Source organism: Electrona antarctica (genome assembly GCF_951216825.1).
Source record: "Electrona antarctica genome assembly, chromosome: 18".
NCBI classification, from domain to species: Eukaryota; Metazoa; Chordata; class Actinopteri; order Myctophiformes; family Myctophidae; genus Electrona; species Electrona antarctica.
Genome location: NC_136799.1, coordinates 901,430 through 926,328, shown reverse-complemented (window position 1 = coordinate 926,328; position 24,899 = coordinate 901,430). Strand labels below are relative to the sequence as shown.

General features: G+C 51.5%; 1 protein-coding gene across 1 annotated transcript in view; it reads right to left on the bottom strand.

Annotated features, from left to right (window-relative positions):
• syt14a (synaptotagmin XIVa) overlaps window positions 1-24,899 on the bottom strand; it is a gene marked incomplete at both ends in the record, with an annotated part of 64,987 nt that overhangs the window by 7,946 nt on the left and 32,142 nt on the right. Inside the window, 9 exons of the mRNA XM_079528662.1 lie at window positions 1,152-1,344; window positions 1,569-1,610; window positions 1,709-1,736; window positions 1,819-1,835; window positions 1,933-2,010; window positions 3,940-4,128; window positions 5,951-6,139; window positions 7,387-7,796; window positions 22,621-22,893. Of these exons, the coding sequence (XP_079384788.1) occupies window positions 1,152-1,344; window positions 1,569-1,610; window positions 1,709-1,736; window positions 1,819-1,835; window positions 1,933-2,010; window positions 3,940-4,128; window positions 5,951-6,139; window positions 7,387-7,796; window positions 22,621-22,893 (1,419 nt within the window). The remainder of the gene's footprint in view (window positions 1-1,151; window positions 1,345-1,568; window positions 1,611-1,708; window positions 1,737-1,818; window positions 1,836-1,932; window positions 2,011-3,939; window positions 4,129-5,950; window positions 6,140-7,386; window positions 7,797-22,620; window positions 22,894-24,899) is intronic.

Genomic DNA, 24,899 nt, shown 5'->3' with positions numbered 1-24,899 from the left:
ACAAGGTTGTCGAGTCAAGTCGGGTCGAGTCACAAGGTTATGTCAAGTCAAGTCGGGTCGAGTCACAAGATTGTCGAGTACTGTACTGTACTGTACTGTACTGTACTGTACTGTACTGTACTGTACTGTACTGTACTGTACTGTACTGTACTGTACTGTACTGTACTGTACAAGCTCTCCTCCCTGGCCTCTGTGTGTTAGGCTGCACAACAGTGACACTTGATGGTGGTGTCCGAGTCAGCTTGTCTCAAGTCGAGTCGAGTCTGGAGTCATTGTCTTCCAAGTCAAGTCGAGTCTCAAGTTTTTACCCTTAAGTCCAAGTCGAGTTGCAAGTCGTCAAATCAATGACTCGAGTCAGACTCGAGTCGAGTCATCGAGTCTCGAGTCCAATACTTTTCCCGCCCAGAATGGGTTAATGCCCATGCTGATCATTACATACGACGTGGTTTATATCAACGCATGCCGTTGGCCACATTTCAAGCCAATCAGAGCGCAGTAGATGTAATCATACAGCAGGCGGTGGCCAATCAGAGCGCAGTAGATGTAATCATACAGCAGGCGGTGTTTGACAGAAAGTTTACGGCCATTATCGGCTTTCCATAAAAAAGCTGCAGCCGCCTGTGGGCGGGGCCAAATGACCTCATTTAACAGAATGCGTCTGGAACACGCCCCCCCCCGAGGGAGAGGAGACCAACGCCTGTGGGCGGGGCCAAATGACCTCATTTAACAGAATGCGTCTGGAACACGCCCCCCCCGAGGGAGAGGAGACCAAACCAGTGGTGGAGGGAAAAAAAAGTACTCGGATGTTTTACCGAAGCAAAAGAATATCAATAGCAGTGTTGTTTTCGTCGACTAAAACTATGACGAAAAATGTTCGTTGACTACCTTTTTTCACTGACAAAAACTAAATGGAAACTAAATGAAAACTCAGCTACGATGACTAAAACTAAGACTAAATATACTGACAATTTAAAGATAAAAACTAGACTAAAATGTTAGGAAGGGACTAGTGGACAAGAGATCCAGTATGAAAATAGCAGCTCTGCGACGCGTTGTGAGCTTGTAGATCTGCTATTTTCAGCAAGTGTAAAATCAGTCATTACGACGGCATCAAGTGTCGGTGGCCAGGTGCTTGTTATTAGCAGACTTACGAGGGGGCTTGTCGGTGGGCAGGTGTTTGAAGTGGCTTCCCTTGACGACCTCGACGGACAGGCGTCCCGTGGTGGCGTTGTAGAGGAGGCCCAGCAGCAGCTCGGGGCTGGCGGTGTGGTAGAGCGACTGGAAGGACGAGACCACGCTGTCGCTGCACGACGCGTCCGACACCGTCGCCTGGGAGCCGCCCACCTGTAAGAACACACCCAGTTAACCCCACCTGTAAGAACACACCCAGTTAACCCCACCTGTAAGAACACACCCAGTTAACCCCACCTGTAAGAACACACCCAGTTAACCCCACCTGTAAGAACACACCCAGTTAACCCCACCTGTAAGAACACACCCAGTTAACCCCACCTGTAAGAACACACCCAGGTAACCCCACCTGTAAGAACACACCCAGTTAACCCCACCTGTAAGAACACACCCACACCGTCACCCTGGGAGCCGCCCACCTGTAAGAACACACCCAGTTAACCCCACCTGTAAGAACACACCCAGTTAACCCCACCTGTAAGAACACACCCAGTTAACCCCACCTGTAAGAACACACCCACACCGTCACCCTGGGAGCCGCCCACCTGTAAGAACACACCCAGTTAACCCCACCTGTAAGAACACACCCAGTTAACCCCACCTGTAAGAACACACCCACACCGTCACCTGGTCGTTAACCCCACCTGTAAGAACATGCATTTATTAATTAATTAACATGCTGTTTACATTTCTGCTAATATTAAAGTATTCTGTATTCAATCAATCAATCAATCAACTCACCGGCAGAGCGCAGCATGGATCCAGGATGACCGCCACAGACATCCTGCCCTGCAGGTGCATCTTCGACAAGTAGAACACCTTCGGAATCACAGAGATCACAATCAGAAACACCTCATCGTCAGTTAAACCTGAGGGGTTAGTCACCCCCTAACTAACCCATGTAGACCCGAGGGGTCAGTCACCCCCTAACTAGCCTGGAAGTAACCCACCTATGCTTTTTATGGCATAGGCAGCTCCCGGCAGGATCCGCCGGGAGAAACTATGCGCAGCTGCTAGACATGAGACTAATTAATTAGAGCGACAGAGAGAGAGAGGAGTGTGTGTGTGTATATGTGTGCGTGTGTGTGTCAATTTAACAAAGGTGCAGAGTGCAGACTAGAGACTGACATTTTGTCGGGACTCCCGCGGGTCACGGGATTCCCGCAGGATTCCCGCGGGATGGGATTCATATTTTTATTAATCCCGTGATCGGGACGGGACGGGAATGAAAGTCAACAGGAGCGTGCAGGACCGTGAATTATATTTTCAACTGGTCGCGCTGCCAACCAAAAGAACAGAAGCGCCCATCTTTGTTGTAGTCATCTTTCAGTGAGCCAACTACATACCCCAGCAGTGCTAATGCTTCCAGGCTCCGCTCCAACCGGGAGAGGATGAAAACTTCCTTCATGCAATCCAGTGGACGTTTCATAAAGTTTAATATGAAGACATCGCAGTGCGGCCGTGCATGATTCTGCATCGCGCCGGTGATGTGATATAATCGATTATTTATAGCCAGATCATCCTGATCATCCTGATGCATTTGTTTCCCCTGGCAGTGGCAACGTTGCAACTTGCAATTGTGATGCTACGTTAGCTACATGCTAACGCTGTTACTGTTGGCACTTGCTTGGCTCCCTGAACAGCTGTCTGAGGCTGAGCGAATGTTCTACAATACATCGTCTCCCTTCTTTCTCCCAAACGAGTCCCATACACCAGTGGTTCCCAAACATTTTCATGTCAAGGACCCCTAAATCAACATTTATTAGCCCGTGGACCCCCATTTGAAAAGATGCCAGGGACCCCCATAAGAGAAGATCTGTATTACGTTTATTACTGTGTGTAAAAATTATTTACATTATGTTTTTATTGGCTATTATATATCTCAACAATTGACAAAGCACTTGTCAACAGTCAGAACTGTTCTTGGTTTTGTTTTAATATTGATATGAATATAGGATATACTGTATTTGGTAGTCAAAGTTAAATCCACCATTGCCCACTTTATTTTTATTTGTTTTATTGGTAGGCTATCTGTCTTGAGAAGCAGGAAGAGATGGATAGATGGATAGATATAGAATAACTTTTCCTAATGAAAAAATAAAAATAAAAACAGGAGCGGGATGGGAGCGGGAGTAATTTCGAGTGGGAGCGGGATGGGATCAGGAGTCATTCTACAGGAGTGGGACAGGATGGGATTTTGTTTTTTACTCTGGCCCAGGATTGGGACAGGACAGGATTTTTTCTGCAGGAGTGGGATGGGACAGGAGTGAAAATCCACTCCCGTGTCAGTCTCTAGTGCACTGCAGACGATCAGAAATCAGCAGAGAGTGAGTGATGTTTGCACTACTCTATGCCGAATTGAAGTGGACCCAGACTTTCCTCCCTGGAAATAAAAAACGTCTGGGTTTCCGAGGCTAGTCACACCCTAACTAAAAAAATAGGGTGCAGAGGGTGTTTGGACCAAGGAGGCGCTATAAGGCGCTGTCGGCGGTCAATGAGTTAACCCATTCTGTGCGGGAACCCCTTTTGGTGTTAGCATTATGTTATGCTTTAGCTATTGAAAAATAGCAGATCTACAAGCTCATAGCGCGCCACCGAGTGGCTCGCTATGAGCTTGTAGGTCTGCTATTTTTGAAAAATCGAAGAACCACTGACATAGAAACCAAGCTTTTTCAGAAAACTGTCAGGATGTAGAAGACATTTATAGAATCTGATCTCAGGTCAAAATGGGTTAATAATAATAAAAACCTTCTCTCCCAGCAGCGTCTCCCTCTTCATGCGCCGTACGCTGTACAGTCTGAAGCGGAGGGCGGAGTCTCCCACGCTCTGAGCGTCCACCTGGCTGAAGCAGAAGGTCTCCGTGAACATGGGGCACGCCCCCTTCTGGACGGAGGTCCGAGCGCGCTGCTTCCTGCCTGGCAACAGGACCATGTGCACCTACACACACACGCACACACACGCACACGCGCGCACACGCACGCACGCACGCACACGCACACGCACACGCACACGCACACGCACACAAAGCCACAATCAAGTCAGTGTTAATCAGAGCATTCAATGCTCCAGTAGACACGTCTCAGTAGGCTGCATCCTGTGTGGTTGATCATGGCTACCAGCGACGACGTGACGTGGCCGGTTAAGACTGATATGAGGTTAGGAGACTTAATGTGGCCGGTTAAGACTGATATGAGGTTAGGAGACTTAATGTGGCCGGTTAAGACTGATATGAGGTTAGGAGACTTAATGTGGCCGGTTAAGACTGATATGAGGTTAGGAGACTTAATGTGGCCGGTTAAGACTGATATGAGGTTAGGAGACTTAATGTGGCCGGTTAAGACTGATATGAGGTTAGGAGACTTATTGTGGCCGGTTAAGACTGATATGAGGTTAGGAGACTTAATGTGGCCGGTTAAGACTGATATGAGGTTAGGAGACTCAATGTGGCCGGTTAAGACTGATATGAGGTTAGGATACATTGGGCAGTATTATGCGTGTCTTAAGTATGAGGTCTTATGACTTAACTTAAGACCTGGAGGCGTGGTCAATGCTGTTTGGCCACTCAGAATAGCCAAATGGCATTGATCACGCCTCCAGGTCTTAAGTTAAGTAATAAGACCTGGTACTTAAGACATGCATAATACTGCCCTTAATGTGGCTAGTTAAGACTGATATGAGGTTAGGAGATGTCTGTGACGGTGTTGTTTTTGTCGACTAAAACTAAGACGAAAAATGTTCGTCGACTACCTTTTTTCACTGACGAAAACTAAATGGAAACTAAATAAAAACTAAGCTATGATGACTAAAACTAAGACTAAATGTATTGACAATTTCATCAACAAATAAAAACTAGACTAAAATGTTAGGAAGGGACTAGTGGACAAGAGATCCAGTATAAGTCATTTTACACTTGGTTGCATGCTGAAAATAGCCGATCTACAAGCATCAAACCGATCAAAAAACGTCATTACGACAGCATCAAGGCCCGCCAAAATACATTTTAGTCGACTAAATCACCTGAAGATTTAGTCCTACGATATTTAGTCGACTAAACCTAGACTAACACTAAAACATTCCAGGTGACTAAAATGTGACTAAAACTAAAAGCTATTCAACAGACTATAATTATGACTAAAAACTAAAATCTAAATTTTCTGCCAAAAACAACACTAGCCTGACCACACTGACCTGCCAGGCGAGGTTAAAACAACACTAGCCTGACCACACTGACCTGCCAGGCGAGGTTAAAACAACACTAGCCTGACCACACTGACCTGCCAGGCGAGGTTAAAACAACACTAGCCTGACCACACTGACCTGCCAGGCGAGGTTAAAACAACACTAGCCTGACCACACTGACCTGCCAGGCGAGGTTAAAACAACACTAGCCTGACCACACTGACCTGCCAGGCGAGGTTAAAACAACCCTAGCCTGACCACACTGACCTGCCAGGCGAGGTTAAAACAACACTAGCCTGACCACACTGACCTGCCAGGCGAGGTTCTGACCAGGCGAGGTTCTGACCACACTGACCTGCCAGGCGAGGTTCTGACCACACTGACCTGCCAGGCGAGGTTCTGACCAGGCGAGGTTCTGACCACACTGACCTGCCAGGCGAGGTTCTGACCACACTGACCTGCCAGGCGAGGTTCTGACCACACTGACCTGCCAGGCGAGGTTCTGACCAGGCGAGGTTCTGACCAGGCGAGGTTCTGACCAGGCGAGGTTCTGACCAGGCGAGGTTCTGACCACACTGACCTGCCAGGCGAGGTTCCCGCTGCCTTGCAGCGCCGGCGTGTCCGTGACGGAGGTGACGGTGACGGCCAGGCGCTGCTCGTTGGCGTGGTAGTCCAACAGGACGTCCAGCGTGCCACCGTGCTTCATGGCGTCCGTGTTCGCCTCGTAGCCTTTAGGGAACAGAGCCTCCCACCCATTGGCTGAAATGCCCTGGAGGAGGAGGAGAAAGAAAAAAATAAAACACGGCGATCTTAACTGGTTCACAGCCAGATGGCGCCAGAGCTCTCTACCCCTGAAAGTGCCAGACGTTTTTGAAAAAGAAAACACCACCAAAAATGGCTGACAATCAGTTCCCGGTTCAAAGCCTAGTAAACATCCGCTACTCTTCTCGCAGTGGTGGAGGGGACGTGAGCGGTCCGGTGGTGGAGGGGACGTGAGCGGTCCGGTGGTGGAGGGGACGTGAGCGGTCCGGTGGTGGAGGGGACGTGAGCGGTCCGGTGGTGGAGCGGACGTGAGCGGTCCGGTGGTGGAGGGGACGTGAGCGGTCCGGTGGTGGAGGGGACGTGAGCGGTCCGGTGGTGGAGGGGACGTGAGCGGTCCGGTGGTGGAGGGGACGTGAGCGGTCCGTGAGCGGACGTGAGCGGTCCGGTGGTGGAGGGGACGTGAGCGGTCCGGTGGTGGAGGGGACGTGAGCGGTCCGGTGGTGGAGGGGACGTGAGCGGTCCGGTGGTGGAGGGGACGTGAGCGGTCCGGTGGTGGAGGGGACGTGAGCGGTCCGGGGAATAATAGTTTTTGGCACATCTAAGTCAAATTAACCAAGCCCCGAATATCGCATTTTGAGCAGATTATGAGCCATAATGCACGAGTATGTTGGCCGTTTTTAGGTGGACGCGATCATCTGTTAGCATAAAATGCTAAATTATATATATTTTTCCCCTGGATTATCCATCCATCCATCCATCTTCAACCGCTTATCCGTAGTCGGGTCGCGGGGGCAACAGCTCCACCAGAGAGCTCCAGACTTCCCTCTCCAGAGCAACCTTAGTGACCCCAGCCCCCCCCGTCCCCCACCCGGGCTGCCGCCAGTTGCCCATCCGTGCACGGTGCATTTTGGCGGGCTTGATGTCGTCGTAATGACTGATTTTACACTTGCTGAAAATAGCCGATCTACAAGCTCACAACGCGTCGCAGCGCGACGCGTTGTGAGCTTGTAGATCGGCTATTTTCAGCATGCAACCAAGTGTAAAATGACTTATACAGGATCTCTCGTCCACTAGTCCCTTCCTAACATTTTAGTCTAGTTTTTATTTGTTGACGAAATTGTCAGTATATTTAGTCTTAGTTTTAGTCGTCAGAGCTTCATTTTCATTTAGTTTAGTTTTTGTCTGTGAAAAAAAGGTAGTCGACAAACATTTTTCGTCTTAGATTTTAGTCGACGAAAAATCAACACTGCTCACCTGTGTGCTGAGCGGCGCGGTGCTGTCGCTGCAGGGCGCGTCCTCTCCGTAGGCCTTGGTCAGGTAGCGCTCCATGTCGTTCTGTCGCGACACCGCCGTCCCGCTGTCCGCGCTGTCGTCGTCGTCCTCGTCCCCGTCGCTGGGACACTTGTCTCCGTCTCCGTACGCGTACAGCAGGAGGACGGGACTGTCCGTACCGGCGGGCGACATGCAGCCGCCGCCGCCGCCGCCCTTGGCGTCGTCGTTGGCGCCCCCTAGGCCCAGGTCGTATGGCGTGTTGGCGCCCCCTAGGCCCAGGTCGGACGGCGTGCAGCAGGACATGCGAGGCGAGCCGTTGTCATCGTCACGGTACGGCGGAGGCTGCAGCTCGTCCAGCGGAGGAGTCCGTCGCATCCTCTGGATGTAGCTGGCTGCATGTTGGAACCAGACAGTATAGGGTTAGTGATGTAGCTGGCTGCATGTTGGAACCAGACAGGTAGGGTTAGTGATGTAGCTGGCTGCGTGTAGGAACCAGACAGGTAGGGTTAGTGATGTAGCTGGCTGCGTGTTGGAACCAGACAGGTAGGGTTAGTGATGTAGCTGGCTGCATGTTGGAACCAGACAGGTAGGGTTAGTGATGTAGCTGGCTGCGTGTTGGAACCAGACAGGTAGGGTTAGTGATGTAGCTGGCTGCGTGTTGGAACCAGACAGGTAGGGTTAGTGATGTAGCTGGCTGCGTGTTGGAACCAGACAGGTAGGGTTAGTGGTGTAGCTGGCTGCGTGTTGGAACCAGACAGGTAGGGTTAGTGATGTAGCTGGCTGCATGTTGGAACCAGACAGCTAGGGTTAGTGATGTAGCTGGCTGCATGTTGGAACCAGACAGGTAGGGTTAGTGATGTAGCTGGCTGCGTGTAGGAACCAGACAGGTAGGGTTAGTGATGTAGCTGGCTGCATGTTGGAACCAGACAGGTAGGGTTAGTGATGTAGCTGGCTGCATGTTGGAACCAGACAGGTAGGGTTAGTGATGTAGCTGGCTGCGTGTAGGAACCAGACAGGTAGGGTTAGTGATGTAGCTGGCTGCATGTTGGAACCAGACAGCTAGGGTTAGTGATGTAGCTGGCTGCATGTTGGAACCAGACAGGTAGGGTTAGTGGTGTAGCTGGCTGCATGTTGGAACCAGACAGGTAGGGTTAGTGATGTAGCTGGCTGCGTGTTGGAACCAGACAGGTAGGGTTAGTGATGTAGCTGGCTGCGTGTTGGAACCAGACAGGTAGGGTTAGTGGTGTAGCTGGCTGCGTGTTGGAACCAGACAGCTAGGGTTAGTGATGTAGCTGGCTGCGTGTTGGAACCAGACAGCTAGGGTTAGTGATGTAGCTGGCTGCATGTTGGAACCAGACAGGTAGGGTTAGTGATGTAGCTGGCTGCGTGTTGGAACCAGACAGCTAGGGTTAGTGATGTAGCTGGCTGCATGTTGGAACCAGACAGGTAGGGTTAGTGATGTAGCTGGCTGCGTGTTGGAACCAGACAGGTAGGGTTAGTGATGTAGCTGGCTGCGTGTTGGAACCAGACAGGTAGGGTTAGTGATGTAGCTGGCTGCGTGTTGGAACCAGACAGGTAGGGTTAGTGATGTAGCTGGCTGCATGTTGGAACCAGACAGGTAGGGTTAGTGATGTAGCTGGCTGCGTGTAGGAACCAGACAGGTAGGGTTAGTGATGTAGCTGGCTGCGTGTTGGAACCAGACAGCTAGGGTTAGTGATGTAGCTGGCTGCATGTTGGAACCAGACAGGTAGGGTTAGTGATGTAGCTGGCTGCATGTTGGAACCAGACAGGTAGGGTTAGTGATGTAGCTGGCTGCATGTTGGAACCAGACAGGTAGGGTTAGTGATGTAGCTGGCTGCATGTTGGAACCAGACAGGTAGGGTTAGTGATGTAGCTGGCTGCATGTTGGAACCAGACAGGTAGGGTTAGTGATGTAGCTGGCTGCATGTTGGAACCAGACAGGTAGGGTTAGTGATGTAGCTGGCTGCATGTTGGAACCAGACAGGTAGGGTTAGTGATGTAGCTGGCTGCATGTTGGAACCAGACAGGTAGGGTTAGTGATGTAGCTGGCTGCGTGTTGGAACCAGACAGCTAGGGTTAGTGATGTAGCTGGCTGCATGTTGGAACCAGACAGGTAGGGTTAGTGATGTAGCTGGCTGCGTGTTGGAACCAGACAGGTAGGGTTAGTGGTGTAGCTGGCTGCGTGTTGGAACCAGACAGGTAGGGTTAGTGGTGTAGCTGGCTGCGTGTTGGAACCAGACAGGTAGGGTTAGTGGTGTAGCTGGCTGCGTGTTGGAACCAGACAGGTAGGGTTAGTGATGTAGCTGGCTGCATGTTGGAACCAGACAGGTAGGGTTAGTGATGTAGCTGGCTGCATGTTGGAACCAGACAGCTAGGGTTAGTGATGTAGCTGGCTGCATGTTGGAACCAGACAGGTAGGGTTAGTGATGTAGCTGGCTGCATGTTGGAACCAGACAGCTAGGGTTAGTGATGTAGCTGGCTGCATGTTGGAACCAGACAGGTAGGGTTAGTGATGTAGCTGGCTGCATGTTGGAACCAGACAGCTAGGGTTAGTGATGTAGCTGGCTGCATGTTGGAACCAGACAGGTAGGGTTAGTGATGTAGCTGGCTGCGTGTTGGAACCAGACAGGTAGGGTTAGTGATGTAGCTGGCTGCATGTTGGAACCAGACAGCTAGGGTTAGTGATGTAGCTGGCTGCATGTTGGAACCAGACAGCTAGGGTTAGTGATGTAGCTGGCTGCATGTTGGAACCAGACAGGTAGGGTTAGTGATGTAGCTGGCTGCGTGTTGGAACCAGACAGCTAGGGTTAGTGATGTAGCTGGCTGCGTGTTGGAACCAGACAGGTAGGGTTAGTGATGTAGCTGGCTGCATGTTGGAACCAGACAGCTAGGGTTAGTGATGTAGCTGGCTGCGTGTTGGAACCAGCCAGGTAGGGTTAGTGATGTAGCTGGCTGCATGTTGGAACCAGACAGGTAGGGTTAGTGATGTAGCTGGCTGCATGTTGGAACCAGACAGGTAGGGTTAGTGATGTAGCTGGCTGCGTGTTGGAACCAGACAGGTAGGGTTAGTGATGTAGCTGGCTGCATGTTGGAACCAGACAGGTAGGGTTAGTGATGTAGCTGGCTGCGTGTTGGAACCAGACAGCTAGGGTTAGTGATGTAGCTGGCTGCATGTTGGAACCAGACAGCTAGGGTTAGTGATGTAGCTGGCTGCATGTTGGAACCAGACAGGTAGGGTTAGTGATGTAGCTGGCTGCGTGTTGGAACCAGACAGGTAGGGTTAGTGATGTAGCTGCTGCATGTTGGAACCAGACAGCTAGGGTTAGTGATGTAGCTGGCTGCATGTTGGAACCAGACAGGTAGGGTTAGTGATGTAGCTGGCTGCGTGTTGGAACCAGACAGGTAGGGTTAGTGATGTAGCTGGCTGCGTGTAGGAACCAGACAGGTAGGGTTAGTGATGTAGCTGGCTGCATGTTGGAACCAGACAGGTAGGGTTAGTGATGTAGCTGGCTGCGTGTAGGAACCAGACAGGTAGGGTTAGTGATGTAGCTGGCTGCGTGTAGGAACCAGACAGGTAGGGTTAGTGATGTAGCTGGCTGCATGTTGGAACCAGACAGGTAGGGTTAGTGATGTAGCTGGCTGCATGTTGGAACCAGACAGGTAGGGTTAGTGATGTAGCTGGCTGCGTGTTGGAACCAGACAGGTAGGGTTAGTGATGTAGCTGGCTGCGTGTTGGAACCAGACAGGTAGGGTTAGTGATGTAGCTGCTGCATGTTGGAACCAGACAGGTAGGGTTAGTGATGTAGCTGGCTGCATGTTGGAACCAGACAGGTAGGGTTAGTGATGTAGCTGGCTGCGTGTTGGAACCAGACAGGTAGGGTTAGTGATGTAGCTGGCTGCATGTTGGAACCAGACAGGTAGGGTTAGTGATGTAGCTGGCTGCATGTTGGAACCAGACAGGTAGGGTTAGTGATGTAGCTGGCTGCATGTTGGAACCAGACAGCTAGGGTTAGTGATGTAGCTGGCTGCGTGTTGGAACCAGACAGGTAGGGTTAGTGATGTAGCTGGCTGCGTGTTGGAACCAGACAGCTAGGGTTAGTGATGTAGCTGGCTGCATGTTGGAACCAGACAGGTAGGGTTAGTGATGTAGCTGGCTGCGTGTTGGAACCAGACAGGTAGGGTTAGTGGTGTAGCTGGCTGCGTGTTGGAACCAGACAGGTAGGGTTAGTGATGTAGCTGGCTGCATGTTGGAACCAGACAGGTAGGGTTAGTGATGTAGCTGGCTGCGTGTTGGAACCAGACAGGTAGGGTTAGTGATGTAGCTGGCTGCATGTTGGAACCAGACAGGTAGGGTTAGTGGTGTAGCTGGCTGCGTGTTGGAACCAGACAGGTAGGGTTAGTGATGTAGCTGGCTGCGTGTTGGAACCAGACAGGTAGGGTTAGTGATGTAGCTGGCTGCATGTTGGAACCAGACAGGTAGGGTTAGTGGTGTAGCTGGCTGCGTGTTGGAACCAGACAGGTAGGGTTAGTGGTGTAGCTGGCTGCGTGTTGGAACCAGACAGGTAGGGTTAGTGATGTAGCTGGCTGCGTGTAGGAACCAGACAGGTAGGGTTAGTGATGTAGCTGGCTGCGTGTTGGAACCAGACAGGTAGGGTTAGTGGTGTAGCTGGCTGCGTGTTGGAACCAGACAGGTAGGGTTAGTGATGTAGCTGGCTGCATGTTGGAACCAGACAGCTAGGGTTAGTGATGTAGCTGGCTGCGTGTTGGAACCAGACAGCTAGGGTTAGTGATGTAGCTGGCTGCGTGTTGGAACCAGACAGGTAGGGTTAGTGATGTAGCTGGCTGCGTGTTGGAACCAGACAGCTAGGGTTAGTGATGTAGCTGGCTGCGTGTTGGAACCAGACAGCTAGGGTTAGTGATGTAGCTGGCTGCGTGTTGGAACCAGACAGCTAGGGTTAGTGATGTAGCTGGCTGCGTGTTGGAACCAGACAGCTAGGGTTAGTGATGTAGCTGGCTGCGTGTTGGAACCAGACAGGTAGGGTTAGTGATGTAGCTGGCTGCGTGTTGGAACCAGACAGGTAGGGTTAGTGATGTAGCTGGCTGCATGTTGGAACCAGACAGGTAGGGTTAGTGATGTAGCTGGCTGCGTGTTGGAACCAGACAGGTAGGGTTAGTGATGTAGCTGGCTGCATGTTGGAACCAGACAGCTAGGGTTAGTGATGTAGCTGGCTGCATGTTGGAACCAGACAGCTAGGGTTAGTGATGTAGCTGGCTGCGTGTTGGAACCAGACAGGTAGGGTTAGTGATGTAGCTGGCTGCATGTTGGAACCAGACAGGTAGGGTTAGTGATGTAGCTGGCTGCATGTTGGAACCAGACAGGTAGGGTTAGTGATGTAGCTGGCTGCATGTTGGAACCAGACAGGTAGGGTTAGTGATGTAGCTGGCTGCATGTTGGAACCAGACAGGTAGGGTTAGTGATGTAGCTGGCTGCATGTTGGAACCAGACAGGTAGGGTTAGTGATGTAGCTGGCTGCGTGTTGGAACCAGACAGGTAGGGTTAGTGATGTAGCTGGCTGCATGTTGGAACCAGACAGGTAGGGTTAGTGATGTAGCTGGCTGCGTGTTGGAACCAGACAGGTAGGGTTAGTGATGTAGCTGGCTGCATGTTGGAACCAGACAGCTAGGGTTAGTGATGTAGCTGGCTGCATGTTGGAACCAGACAGCTAGGGTTAGTGATGTAGCTGGCTGCGTGTTGGAACCAGACAGGTAGGGTTAGTGATGTAGCTGGCTGCATGTTGGAACCAGACAGGTAGGGTTAGTGATGTAGCTGGCTGCATGTTGGAACCAGACAGGTAGGGTTAGTGATGTAGCTGGCTGCATGTTGGAACCAGACAGCTAGGGTTAGTGATGTAGCTGGCTGCATGTTGGAACCAGACAGGTAGGGTTAGTGATGTAGCTGGCTGCATGTTGGAACCAGACAGGTAGGGTTAGTGATGTAGCTGGCTGCATGTTGGAACCAGACAGGTAGGGTTAGTGATGTAGCTGGCTGCATGTTGGAACCAGACAGGTAGGGTTAGTGATGTAGCTGGCTGCGTGTTGGAACCAGACAGGTAGGGTTAGTGGTGTAGCTGGCTGCATGTTGGAACCAGACAGGTAGGGTTAGTGATGTAGCTGGCTGCATGTTGGAACCAGACAGCTAGGGTTAGTGATGTAGCTGGCTGCGTGTTGGAACCAGACAGGTAGGGTTAGTGATGTAGCTGGCTGCATGTTGGAACCAGACAGGTAGGGTTAGTGATGTAGCTGGCTGCGTGTTGGAACCAGACAGGTAGGGTTAGTGATGTAGCTGGCTGCATGTTGGAACCAGACAGGTAGGGTTAGTGATGTAGCTGGCTGCATGTTGGAACCAGACAGGTAGGGTTAGTGATGTAGCTGGCTGCATGTTGGAACCAGACAGCTAGGGTTAGTGATGTAGCTGGCTGCATGTTGGAACCAGACAGGTAGGGTTAGTGATGTAGCTGGCTGCATGTTGGAACCAGACAGGTAGGGTTAGTGGTGTAGCTGGCTGCATGTTGGAACCAGACAGGTAGGGTTAGTGATGTAGCTGGCTGCATGTTGGAACCAGACAGGTAGGGTTAGTGATGTAGCTGGCTGCATGTTGGAACCAGACAGGTAGGGTTAGTGGTGTAGCTGGCTGCATGTTGGAACCAGACAGGTAGGGTTAGTGATGTAGCTGGCTGCGTGTTGGAACCAGACAGGTAGGGTTAGTGGTGTAGCTGGCTGCATGTTGGAACCAGACAGGTAGGGTTAGTGATGTAGCTGGCTGCATGTTGGAACCAGACAGGATGTATAGCTGGCTGCATGTTGGAACCAGCCAGGTAGGGTTAGTGATGTAGCTGGCTGCGTGTTGGAACCAGACAGGTAGGGTTAGTGATGTAGCTGGCTGCGTGTTGGAACCAGACAGGTAGGGTTAGTGATGTAGCTGGCTGCATGTTGGAACCAGACAGGATGTATAGCTGGCTGCATGTTGGAACCAGCCAGGTAGGGTTAGTGATGTAGCTGGCTGCGTGTTGGAACCAGACAGGTAGGGTTAGTGATGTAGCTGGCTGCGTGTTGGAACCAGACAGGTAGGGTTAGTGATGTAGCTGGCTGCGTGTTGGAACCAGACAGGATGTATAGCTGGCTGCGTGTTGGAACCAGACAGGTAGGCCAGTCATTTACATTTACATTTTTGTATAACCCCATTGTTCAGCCGGTGCCAATGAATGCATGAGGAGTGAGCAGCGTTATTTTAAGCCTGAGGGTGATGTGGTTACTGCTGGCTTCAGTACAAAGTGTCCCTCGGGGATGATAAATAGAATGCTGTACCTTGTGAACAACGGAGAGAGAGCCGACCCTGTGGCTGGCCTGGATAACTCTCACATAGATGCATGTAGCACTTAAACCATTTTGTGCGGGAACCCCTTTCGGTGTTTCAAGCATTATGTCATGCTTTAGCTATTGAAAAATAGCAGATCTACAAGCTCGTAGCGTGGCACCGAGTGCCGCACTACGAGCTTGTAGGTCTGCTATTTTTGAAAAATCGTGAACATGCAAATCTTTGAATATTCTTTCAGAGCGAACGTTTTTAACTCAAATCGTTGCTTCTGGTGGGGTTCCTGCATGAACTACATATTTTGAGATGGGGGTCGGCGGCCAATTACATATGATTTTTGGGGGTCCTTGACATGAAAATGTTTGAGAACCACTGATATAGAAACATGGGTTTTTCTGAAAGCTGTCAGCATGTAGAATCGAACTCAGGTCAAAATGGGTTAAACTAGAGCTACATTTACACTCTCACTGACAAACTCTCTGTTCTCTTATTCTTCTTCAAGATGACTTTATTTATCATTTGTTTTTTCCAACTGCCAGCAGCAGAAAATACAAACTAAATGATGTTTCTCCTAGTTAAAAAGAGACGGCACAAACTCATACAAGAATAACAATATCAAATGCAAAACAATACCCTGAGTCTAAATAAGTTCTAAAAAACGACAGGAATTCAAGTCATTAAAATCTGAACATAAAGCTAATGTCATCTCTTCTCTTGCATTGGAATGCCTCCCCGGGTTCATGTCCATATTGTGGAATCTGGGAACCCATAATTCTACATATTTCATAAGTAATGTGTGTTCCTGTGTATTCCTGAGATACACCCAAGGACATCTGCATCTAGAGATACACCCAAGGACATCTGCATCTAGAGATAAACAGGGACAACAGTGGTTCAAATAGTGGTGGACTCTACCTGGCAGGAGGGTGTGGTCACTGTCTGATAGTGGTGGAGTCTACCTGGCAGGAGGGTGTGGTCACTGTCTGATAGGGGTGGACTCTACAGGAGGGTGTGGTCACTGTCTGATAGGGGTGGACTCTACAGGAGGGTGTGGTCACTGTCTGATAGGGGTGGACTCTACAGGAGGGTGTGGTCACTGTCTGATAGTGGTGGACTCTACCTGGCAGGAGGGAGTGGTCACTGTCTGATAGTGGTGGACTCTACCTGGCAGGAGGGTGTGGTCACTGTCTGATAGTGGTGGACTCTACAGGAGGGTGTGGTCACTGTCTGATAGGGGTGGACTCTACAGGAGGGTGTGGTCACTGTCTGATAGGGGTGGACTCTACAGGAGGGTGTGGTCACTGTCTGATAGTGGTGGACTCTACAGGAGGGTGTGGTCACTGTCTGATAGGGGTGGACTCTACCTGGCAGGAGGGAGTGGTCACTGTCTGATAGTGGTGGACTCTACAGGAGGGTGTGGTCACTGTCTGATAGTGGTGGACTCTACAGGAGGGTGTGGTCACTGTCTGATAGTGGTGGACTCTACAGGAGGGTGTGGTCACTGTCTGATAGTGGTGGACTCTACAGGAGGGTGTGGTCACTGTCTGATAGGGGTGGACTCTACCTGGCAGGAGGGAGTGGTCACTGTCTGATAGGGGTGGACTCTACCTGGCAGGAGGGTGTGGTCACTGTCTGATAGGGGTGGACTCTACCTGGCAGGAGGGAGTGGTCACTGTCTGATAGTGGTGGACTCTACAGGAGGGTGTGGTCACTGTCTGATAGGGGTGGACTCTACCTGGCAGGAGGGTGTGGTCACTGTCTGATAGTGGTGGACTCTACAGGAGGGTGTGGTCACTGTCTGATAGTGGTGGACTCTACAGGAGGGAGTGGTCACTGTCTGATAGTGGTGGACTCTACCTGGCAGGAGGGTGTGGTCACTGTCTGATAGTGGTGGACTCTACAGGAGGGAGTGGTCACTGTCTGATAGTGGTGGACTCTACCTGGCAGGAGGGTGTGGTCACTGTCTGATAGGGGTGGAGTCTACCTGGCAGGAGGGTGTGGTCACTGTCTGATAGGGGTGGAGTCTACCTGGCAGGAGGGTGTGGTCACTGTCTGATAGTGGTGGACTCTACAGGAGGGTGTGGTCACTGTCTGATAGTGGTGGACTCTACAGGAGGGAGTGGTCACTGTCTGATAGTGGTGGACTCTACCTGGCAGGAGGGTGTGGTCACTGTCTGATAGTGGTGGACTCTACAGGAGGGTGTGGTCACTGTCTGATAGGGGTGGACTCTACCTGGCAGGAGGGTGTGGTCACTGTCTGATAGTGGTGGACTCTACCTGGCAGGAGGGTGTGGTCACTGTCTGATAGTGGTGGACTCTACAGGAGGGAGTGGTCACTGTCTGATAGTGGTGGACTCTACCTGGCAGGAGGGTGTGGTCACTGTCTGATAGGGGTGGAGTCTACCTGGCAGGAGGGTGTGGTCACTGTCTGATAGGGGTGGAGTCTACCTGGCAGGAGGGTGTGGTCACTGTCTGATAGTGGTGGAGTCTACCTGGCAGGAGGGAGTGGTCACTGTCTGATAGGGGTGGACTCTACAGGAGGGAGTGGTCACTGTCTGATAGTGGTGGACTCTACAGGAGGGTGTGGTCACTGTCTGATAGTGGTGGACTCTACCTGGCAGGAGGGAGTGGTCACTGTCTGATAGGGGTGGACTCTACAGGAGGGAGTGGTCACTGTCTGATAGTGGTGGACTCTACCTGGCAGGAGGGTGTGGTCACTGTCTGATAGGGGTGGAGTCTACCTGGCAGGAGGGTGTGGTCACTGTCTGATAGTGGTGGACTCTACCTGGCAGGAGGGTGTGGTCACTGTCTGATAGTGGTGGACTCTACCTGGCAGGAGGGTGTGGTCACTGTCTGATAGGGGTGGACTCTACAGGAGGGAGTGGTCACTGTCTGATAGTGGTGGACTCTACAGGAGGGTGTGGTCACTGTCTGATAGGGGTGGACTCTACCTGGCAGGAGGGAGTGGTCACTGTCTGATAGGGGTGGAGTCTACCTGGCAGGAGGGAGTGGTCACTGTCTGATAGTGGTGGACTCTACCTGGCAGGAGGGTGTGGTCAGTCTGATAGTGGTGGACTCTACCTGGCAGGAGGGTGTGGTCACTGTCTGATAGTGGTGGACTCTACAGGAGGGTGTGGTCACTGTCTGATAGTGGTGGACTCTACAGGAGGGTGTGGTCACTGTCTGATAGGGGTGGACTCTACCTGGCAGGAGGGAGTGGTCACTGTCTGATAGGGGTGGAGTCTACCTGGCAGGAGGGAGTGGTCACTGTCTGATAGTGGTGGACTCTACCTGGCAGGAGGGTGTGGTCACTGTCTGATAGTGGTGGACTCTACAGGAGGGTGTGGTCACTGTCTGATAGGGGTGGACTCTACAGGAGGGTGTGGTCACTGTCTGATAGGGGTGGAGTCTACCTTGCAGGAGGGTGTGGTCACTGTCTGATAGTGGTGGACTCTACCTTGCAGGAGGGTGTGGTCACTGTCTGATAGTGGTGGACTCTACCTGGCAGGAGGGTGTGGTCAGTCTGATAGTGGTGGACTCTACCTGGCAGGAGGGTGTGGTCACTGTCTGATAGTGGTGGACTCTACCTGGCAGGAGGGTGTGGTCACTGTCTGATAGTGGTGGAGTCTACCTGGCAGGAGGGTGTGGTCACTGTCTGATAGTGGTGGACTCTACAGGAGGGAGTGGTCACTGTCTGATAGTGGTGGACTCTACCTGGCAGGAGGGTGTGGTCACTGTCTGATAGTGGTGGACTCTACAGGAGGGAGTGGTCACTGTCTGATAGGGGTGGAGTCTACCTGGCAGGAGGGTGTGGTCACTGTCCGATAGTGGTGGACTCTACCTGGCAGGAGGGTGTGGTCACTGTCTGATAGGGGTGGAGTCTACCTGGCAGGAGGGTGTGGTCAGTCTGATAGTGGTGGACTCTACCTGGCAGGAGGGTGTGGTCACTGTCTGATAGGGGTGGACTCTACCTGGCAGGAGGGTGTGGTCAGTCTGATAGTGGTGGACTCTACCTTGCAGGAGGGAGTGGTCACTGTCTGATAGGGGTGGACTCTACCTGGCAGGAGGGTGTGGTCACCGTCTGATAGTGGTGGACTCTACCTGGCAGGAGGGTGTGGTCACTGTCTGATAGTGGTGGACTCTACCTGGCAGGAGGGTGTGGTCACCGTCTGATAGTGGTGGACTCTACCTTGCAGGAGGGAGTGGTCACTGTCTGATAGGGGTGGAGTCTACCTGGCAGGAGGGAGTGGTCACTGTCTGAGCAAAATGTTTATTGTGATTCTTTATACACCGGTTGGAATTTAATGAAAGTTGGTCAGTTCTCTCCGAGACCGTAAGGCTGTCGGAAGAGTATGCTGAGGAGGAGGAGGAGGAGGAGGAGGAGTATTCTGTGCTGGAGGAGGAGGAGGAGGAGGAGGAGGAGGAGTATGCTGTGCTGGAGGAGGAGGAGGAGGAGGAGGAGTATGCTGTGCTGGAGGAGGAGGAGGAGTATGCTGTGCTGGAGGAGGAGGAGGAGGAGTATGCTGTGCTGGAGGAGGAGGAGGAGGAGGAGGATGCTGTGCTGGAGGAGGAGGAGGAGGAGGAGGAGGAGTATGCTGTGCTGGAGGAGGAGGAGGAGGAGGAGTATGCTGTGCTGGAGGAGGAGGAGGAGGAGTATGCTGTGCTGGAGGAGAAGGAGGAGGAGTATGCTGTGCTGGAGGAGGAGGAGGAGTATGCTGTGCTGGAGGAGGAGGAGGAGGAGGAGTATGCTGTGCTGGAGGAGGAGGAGGAGTATGCTGTGCTGGAGGAGGAGGAGGAGGAGGAGTATGCTGTGCTGGAGGAGGAGGAGGAGGAGGAGTATGCTGTGCTGGAGGAGGAGGAGGAGTATGCTGTGCTGGAGGAGGAGGAGGAGGAGGAGGAGTATGCTGTGCTGGAGGAGGAGGAGGAGGATGCTGTGCTGGAGGAGGAGGAGGAGTATGCTGTGCTGGAGGAGGAGGAGGAGGAGGAGTATGCTGTGCTGGAGGAGGAGGAGGAGTATGCTGTGCTGGAGGAGGAGGAGGAGGAGGAGTATGCTGTGCTGGAGGAGGAGGAGGAGTATGCTGTGCTGGAGGAGGAGGAGGAGGAGGAGGAGGAGTATGCTGTGCTGGAGGAGGAGGAGGAGGAGGAGGAGGAGGAGTATGCTGTGCTGGAGGAGGAGGAGGAGTATGCTGTGCTGGAGGAGGAGGAGGAGGAGGAGGAGGAGTATGCTGTGCTGGAGGAGGAGGAGGAGGAGGAGGAGGAGGAGGAGGAGGAGTATGCTGTGCTGGAGGAGGAGGAGGAGGAGGAGGAGGAGGAGGAGGAGGAGGAGTATGCTGTGCTGGAGGAGGAGGAGGAGGAGGAGGAGGAGGAGGAGGAGGAGTATGCTGTGCTGGAGGAGGAGGAGGAGGAGGAGGAGGAGTATGCTGTGCTGGAGGAGGAGGAGGAGGAGGAGTATGCTGTGCTGGAGGAGGAGGAGGAGGAGGAGTATGCTGTGCTGGAGGAGGAGGAGGAGGAGGAGGATGCTGTGCTGGAGGAGGAGGAGGAGGAGGAGGAGGAGGAGGAGGAGGAGGAGGAGGAGGAGGAGGAGGAGGAGGAGGAGGAGGAGGAGTATGCTGTGCTGGAGGAGGAGGAGGAGGAGGAGGATGCTGTGCTGGAGGAGGAGGAGGAGGAGGAGGAGGAGGAGGAGGAGGAGGAGGAGGAGGAGGAGGAGGAGGAGGAGTATGCTGTGCTGCTGTGTGTACTTTGTTGAAATAAACCACGAGCGAACATCAAACCATCAAGCTGCTCTCTGCCGGCTCAAACTTTCTCTCCGGGTGCTCTCCAGTTTTTAACAACAGTCTATTTTCTACGGTGTGGACCATAGAGTGTCATCTACTAGGGAGACATCACTACGGTGTGGACCATAGAGTGTCCTCTACTAGGGAGACATCACTACTACTAGTCTATAACAGTCTATTTTCTACGGTGTGGACCATAGAGTGTCATCTACTACGGTGTGGACCATAGAGTGTCATCTACTACGGTGTGGACCATAGAGTGTCATCTACTACGGTGTGGACCATAGAGTGTCATCTACTACGGTGTGGACCATAGAGTGTCATCTACTAGGGAGACATCACTACTACTAGACTGAGATGCAAGAACTACATTTGTTATTGTCACTCTGGCACTACTAGTGTGTCAGTGTTTGAAATGCAACTCAAAGTGCTTTACAGAGCAAGAAATAAAATAAAATAAAAACATTGAAATAATAGCAGTGAATAAGGCAATGCAGTGAATAGACAACAAGGATTCTAAAAGCTCAACTAAAAGCAAGAATGTAGAAGTAGGTCAAAAAATCACACCCGTGCGAAGTGAGTGGTGCAACTCCGTGTGGGGGTCCCCGGGGGCGGGGGGAGTTCCAGACCCACAGGAACGCACCCAAGGTGCCGGCCCGGTTCCGGCGAGCCGCCCCGCGTCCGAAACGGTTGAGAAATGACAGTTACCGTGTGGGGGTGCCTCTACTGTACTGTACTATACTGGCACACCCAAAATCATCAGTTAATATGTGCGTGTGTGTCTTTGTGTGCGTTAGGTTGCACACAGGTGGTGAAAAACAACCATGTTGTTTTCGTGCTCAGACCCACCCAGCCACCCACCCACCGACCCACACACATAGCTCCGTGGTTGCACCACTCACAAAGGAGAGGCTGACTGTCGAAGGTATATTAGTGAGACTAGAGTCCTTCCATAACAATGAGACTAGAGTCCTTCCATAACAATGAGACTATAGTCCTTCCATAACAATGAGACTATAGTCCTTCCATAACAATGAGACTAGAGTCCTTCCATAACAATGAGACTATAGTCCTTCCATAACAATGAGACTATAGTCCTTCCATAACAATGAGACTATAGTCCTTCCATAACAATGAGACTATAGTCCTTCCATAACAATGAGACTATAGTCCTTCCATAACAATGAGACTATAGTCCTTCCATAACAATGAGACTATAGTCCTTCCATAACAATGAGACTATAGTCCTTCCATAACAATGAGACTATAGTCCTTCCATAACAATGAGACTATAGTCCTTCCATAACAATGAGACTATAGTCCTTCCATAACATTTTAGTCTAGTTTGTATTTGTTGACAAAATTGTAAATGTATTTCATCTTAGTTTTTGTCATCACAGCCTAGTTTTTAATTCGTTTACGTCAGTGAAAAAAGGTAGTCGACTTATTTTTTTGTTGCAACTGAATGTCTGGAAAATGGAAATGAAGAGTTTACATATAGTACACATAGTGTATAGTGCATACACTTTCCTTAATGATTATATCTGGTTTCAGTATTTATTTATGATGGCGCTTTTATCCAAGGCTCTTTACATAGACTGTGCATTACATTCACCCATTCACACACACATTCACACACCTTTACATAGATTGTGCATTACATTCACCCATTCACACACACATTCACACACCTTTACATAGATTGTGCATTACATTCACCCATTCACACACACATTCACACACCTTTACATAGATTGTGCATTACATTCACCCATTCACACACACATTCACACACCTTTACATAGATTGTGCATTACATTCACACATTCACACACACATTCACACACCTTTAAATAGATTGTGCATTACATTCAATTTCACACACCGATGGCAGCTGAAACCATGCAAGGCACCAACCTGCACATCAGGAGCAATTAGGGGTTCAGTGTCTTGCTCAAGGACACTTCGACACTAACTCTGGGGGATCCCACAGGGATCGAACCGGGAACCTTGAGTTCTCAGCAGTAGGAAGTGTTACGACAGACTTACCGTCGTGCGCCGAGGCCTCGCTGCTGTAGCCATCGTACGCGGCGGGCCTGCAGTCCCAGCTCCGCAGCAGCGAGCTCCCCCTGGCGGTGCGGCCTGCCAACGGCGCCCCCTCCTGGTGGGGGGGGTGGTGGTGGTGGTGGTGGGGGTGGTGCAGGTACTGGCCCAGCAGCTCCTCGTCGCTGTCGGAGGACGACGACGAGCCCAACGCCGCCGCCGGCAGCTCCGCTGGAGCGCTGGAGGAGCTGGACTTCTCCGCCTGCGCCGACCCGCCACCTGTAGGTGTTGGGGTGAAATCAACCCTCAAGGCTTTCTGACAGACATATGGGCGGGGTTTTTCCTTACTGGGCGGGGTTTTTCCTTACTGGGCGGGGTTTTTCCTTTTCTTTTACATGACTTGGGCGTGTTATAATGAAATGGACTCTAGAAAATCATTCCAGCTCGTAGCATGCCTCGTTAGGCAATAGACTTTCAATCCATACCTCCTGGGTTCAGTGGGTTCAAATCCTGCTCATATAATTGTTGTGTCCACCGCAAACAACTTTTTTTTGCGGATAAGGTGAAGTTTGCTTTTGGTCCGACATGTGTTGCGACGTGGGGGTAGGGTTAGTAATACTGGGACGTGGGGTAGGGTTAGTAATACTGGGACGTGGGGTAGGGTTAGTAATACTGGGAACGACGTGGGGTAGGGTTAGTAATACTGGGACGTGGGGTAGGGTTAGTAATACTGGGGTAGGGTTAGTAATACTGGGACGTGGGGTAGGGTTAGTAATACTGGGGGGTAGGGGTACGTGGGGTAGGGTTAGTAATACTGGGGGGTAGGGGTACGTGGGGTAGGGTTAGTAATACTGGGGGGTAGGGGTACGTGGGGTAGGGTTAGTAATACTGGGAACGACGTGGGGTAGGGTTAGTAATACTGGGAACGACGTGGGGTAGGGTTAGTAATACGTGGGGTAGGGTTAGTAATACTGGGAACGACGTGGGGTAGGGTTAGTAATACGTGGGGTAGGGTTAGTAATACTGGGAACGACGTGGGGTAGGGTTAGTAATACTGGGAACGACGTGGGGTAGGGTTAGTAATACTGGGACGTGGGGTAGGGTTAGTAATACTGGGACGTGGGGTAGGGTTAGTAATACTGGGACGTGGGGTAGGGTTAGTAATACTGGGACGTGGGGTAGGGTTAGTAATACTGGGACGTGGGGTAGGGTTAGTAATACTGGGACGTGGGGTAGGGTTAGTAATACTGGGACGTGGGGTAGGGTTAGTAATACTGGTCGACGTGGGGTAGGGTTAGTAATACTGGGACGTGGGGTAGGGTTAGTAATACTGGTCGACGTGGGGTAGGGTTAGTAATACTGGGACGTGGGGTAGGGTTAGTAATACTGGTCGACGTGGGGTAGGGTTAGTAATACTGGGACGTGGGGTAGGGTTAGTAATACTGGTCGACGTGGGGTAGGGTTAGTAATACTGGGACGTGGGGTAGGGTTAGTAATACTGGGACGTGGGGTAGGGTTAGTAATACTGGGACGTGGGGTAGGGTTAGTAATACTGGTCGACGTGGGGTAGGGTTAGTAATACTGGGACGTGGGGTAGGGTTAGTAATACTGGGACGTGGGGTAGGGTTAGTAATACTGGGACGTGGGGTAGGGTTAGTAATACTAGGAACGTGGGGTAGGGTTAGTAATACTGGGACGTGGGGTAGGGTTAGTAATACTGGGAACGTGGGGTAGGGTTAGTAATACTGGGACGTGGGGTAGGGTTAGTAATACTGGGAACGACGTGGGGTAGGGTTAGTAATACTGGGAACGACGTGGGGTAGGGTTAGTAATACGTGGGGTAGGGTTAGTAATACTGGGAACGACGTGGGGTAGGGTTAGTAATACGTGGGGTAGGGTTAGTAATACTGGGAACGACGTGGGGTAGGGTTAGTAATACTGGGAACGACGTGGGGTAGGGTTAGTAATACTGGGAACGACGTGGGGTAGGGTTAGTAATACTGGGAACGACCGGATTAAGGTTAGTGAGGGGTCCGTTTGTGGCTTTGTGTGGTGCCACTCAAAGTGCCTACTGGGTTGGTCATAACCCAGTAGGTCATAACCCAGTAGGTCATAACCCAGTAGGTCATAACCCGGTCATAACCCAGTAGGTCATAACCCGGTCATAACCCAGTAGGTCATAACCCAGTTGGTCATAACCCGGTCATAACCCAGTTGGTCATAACCCGGTCATAACCCAGTTGGTCATAACCCAGTAGGTCATAACCCGGTCATAACCCAGTAGG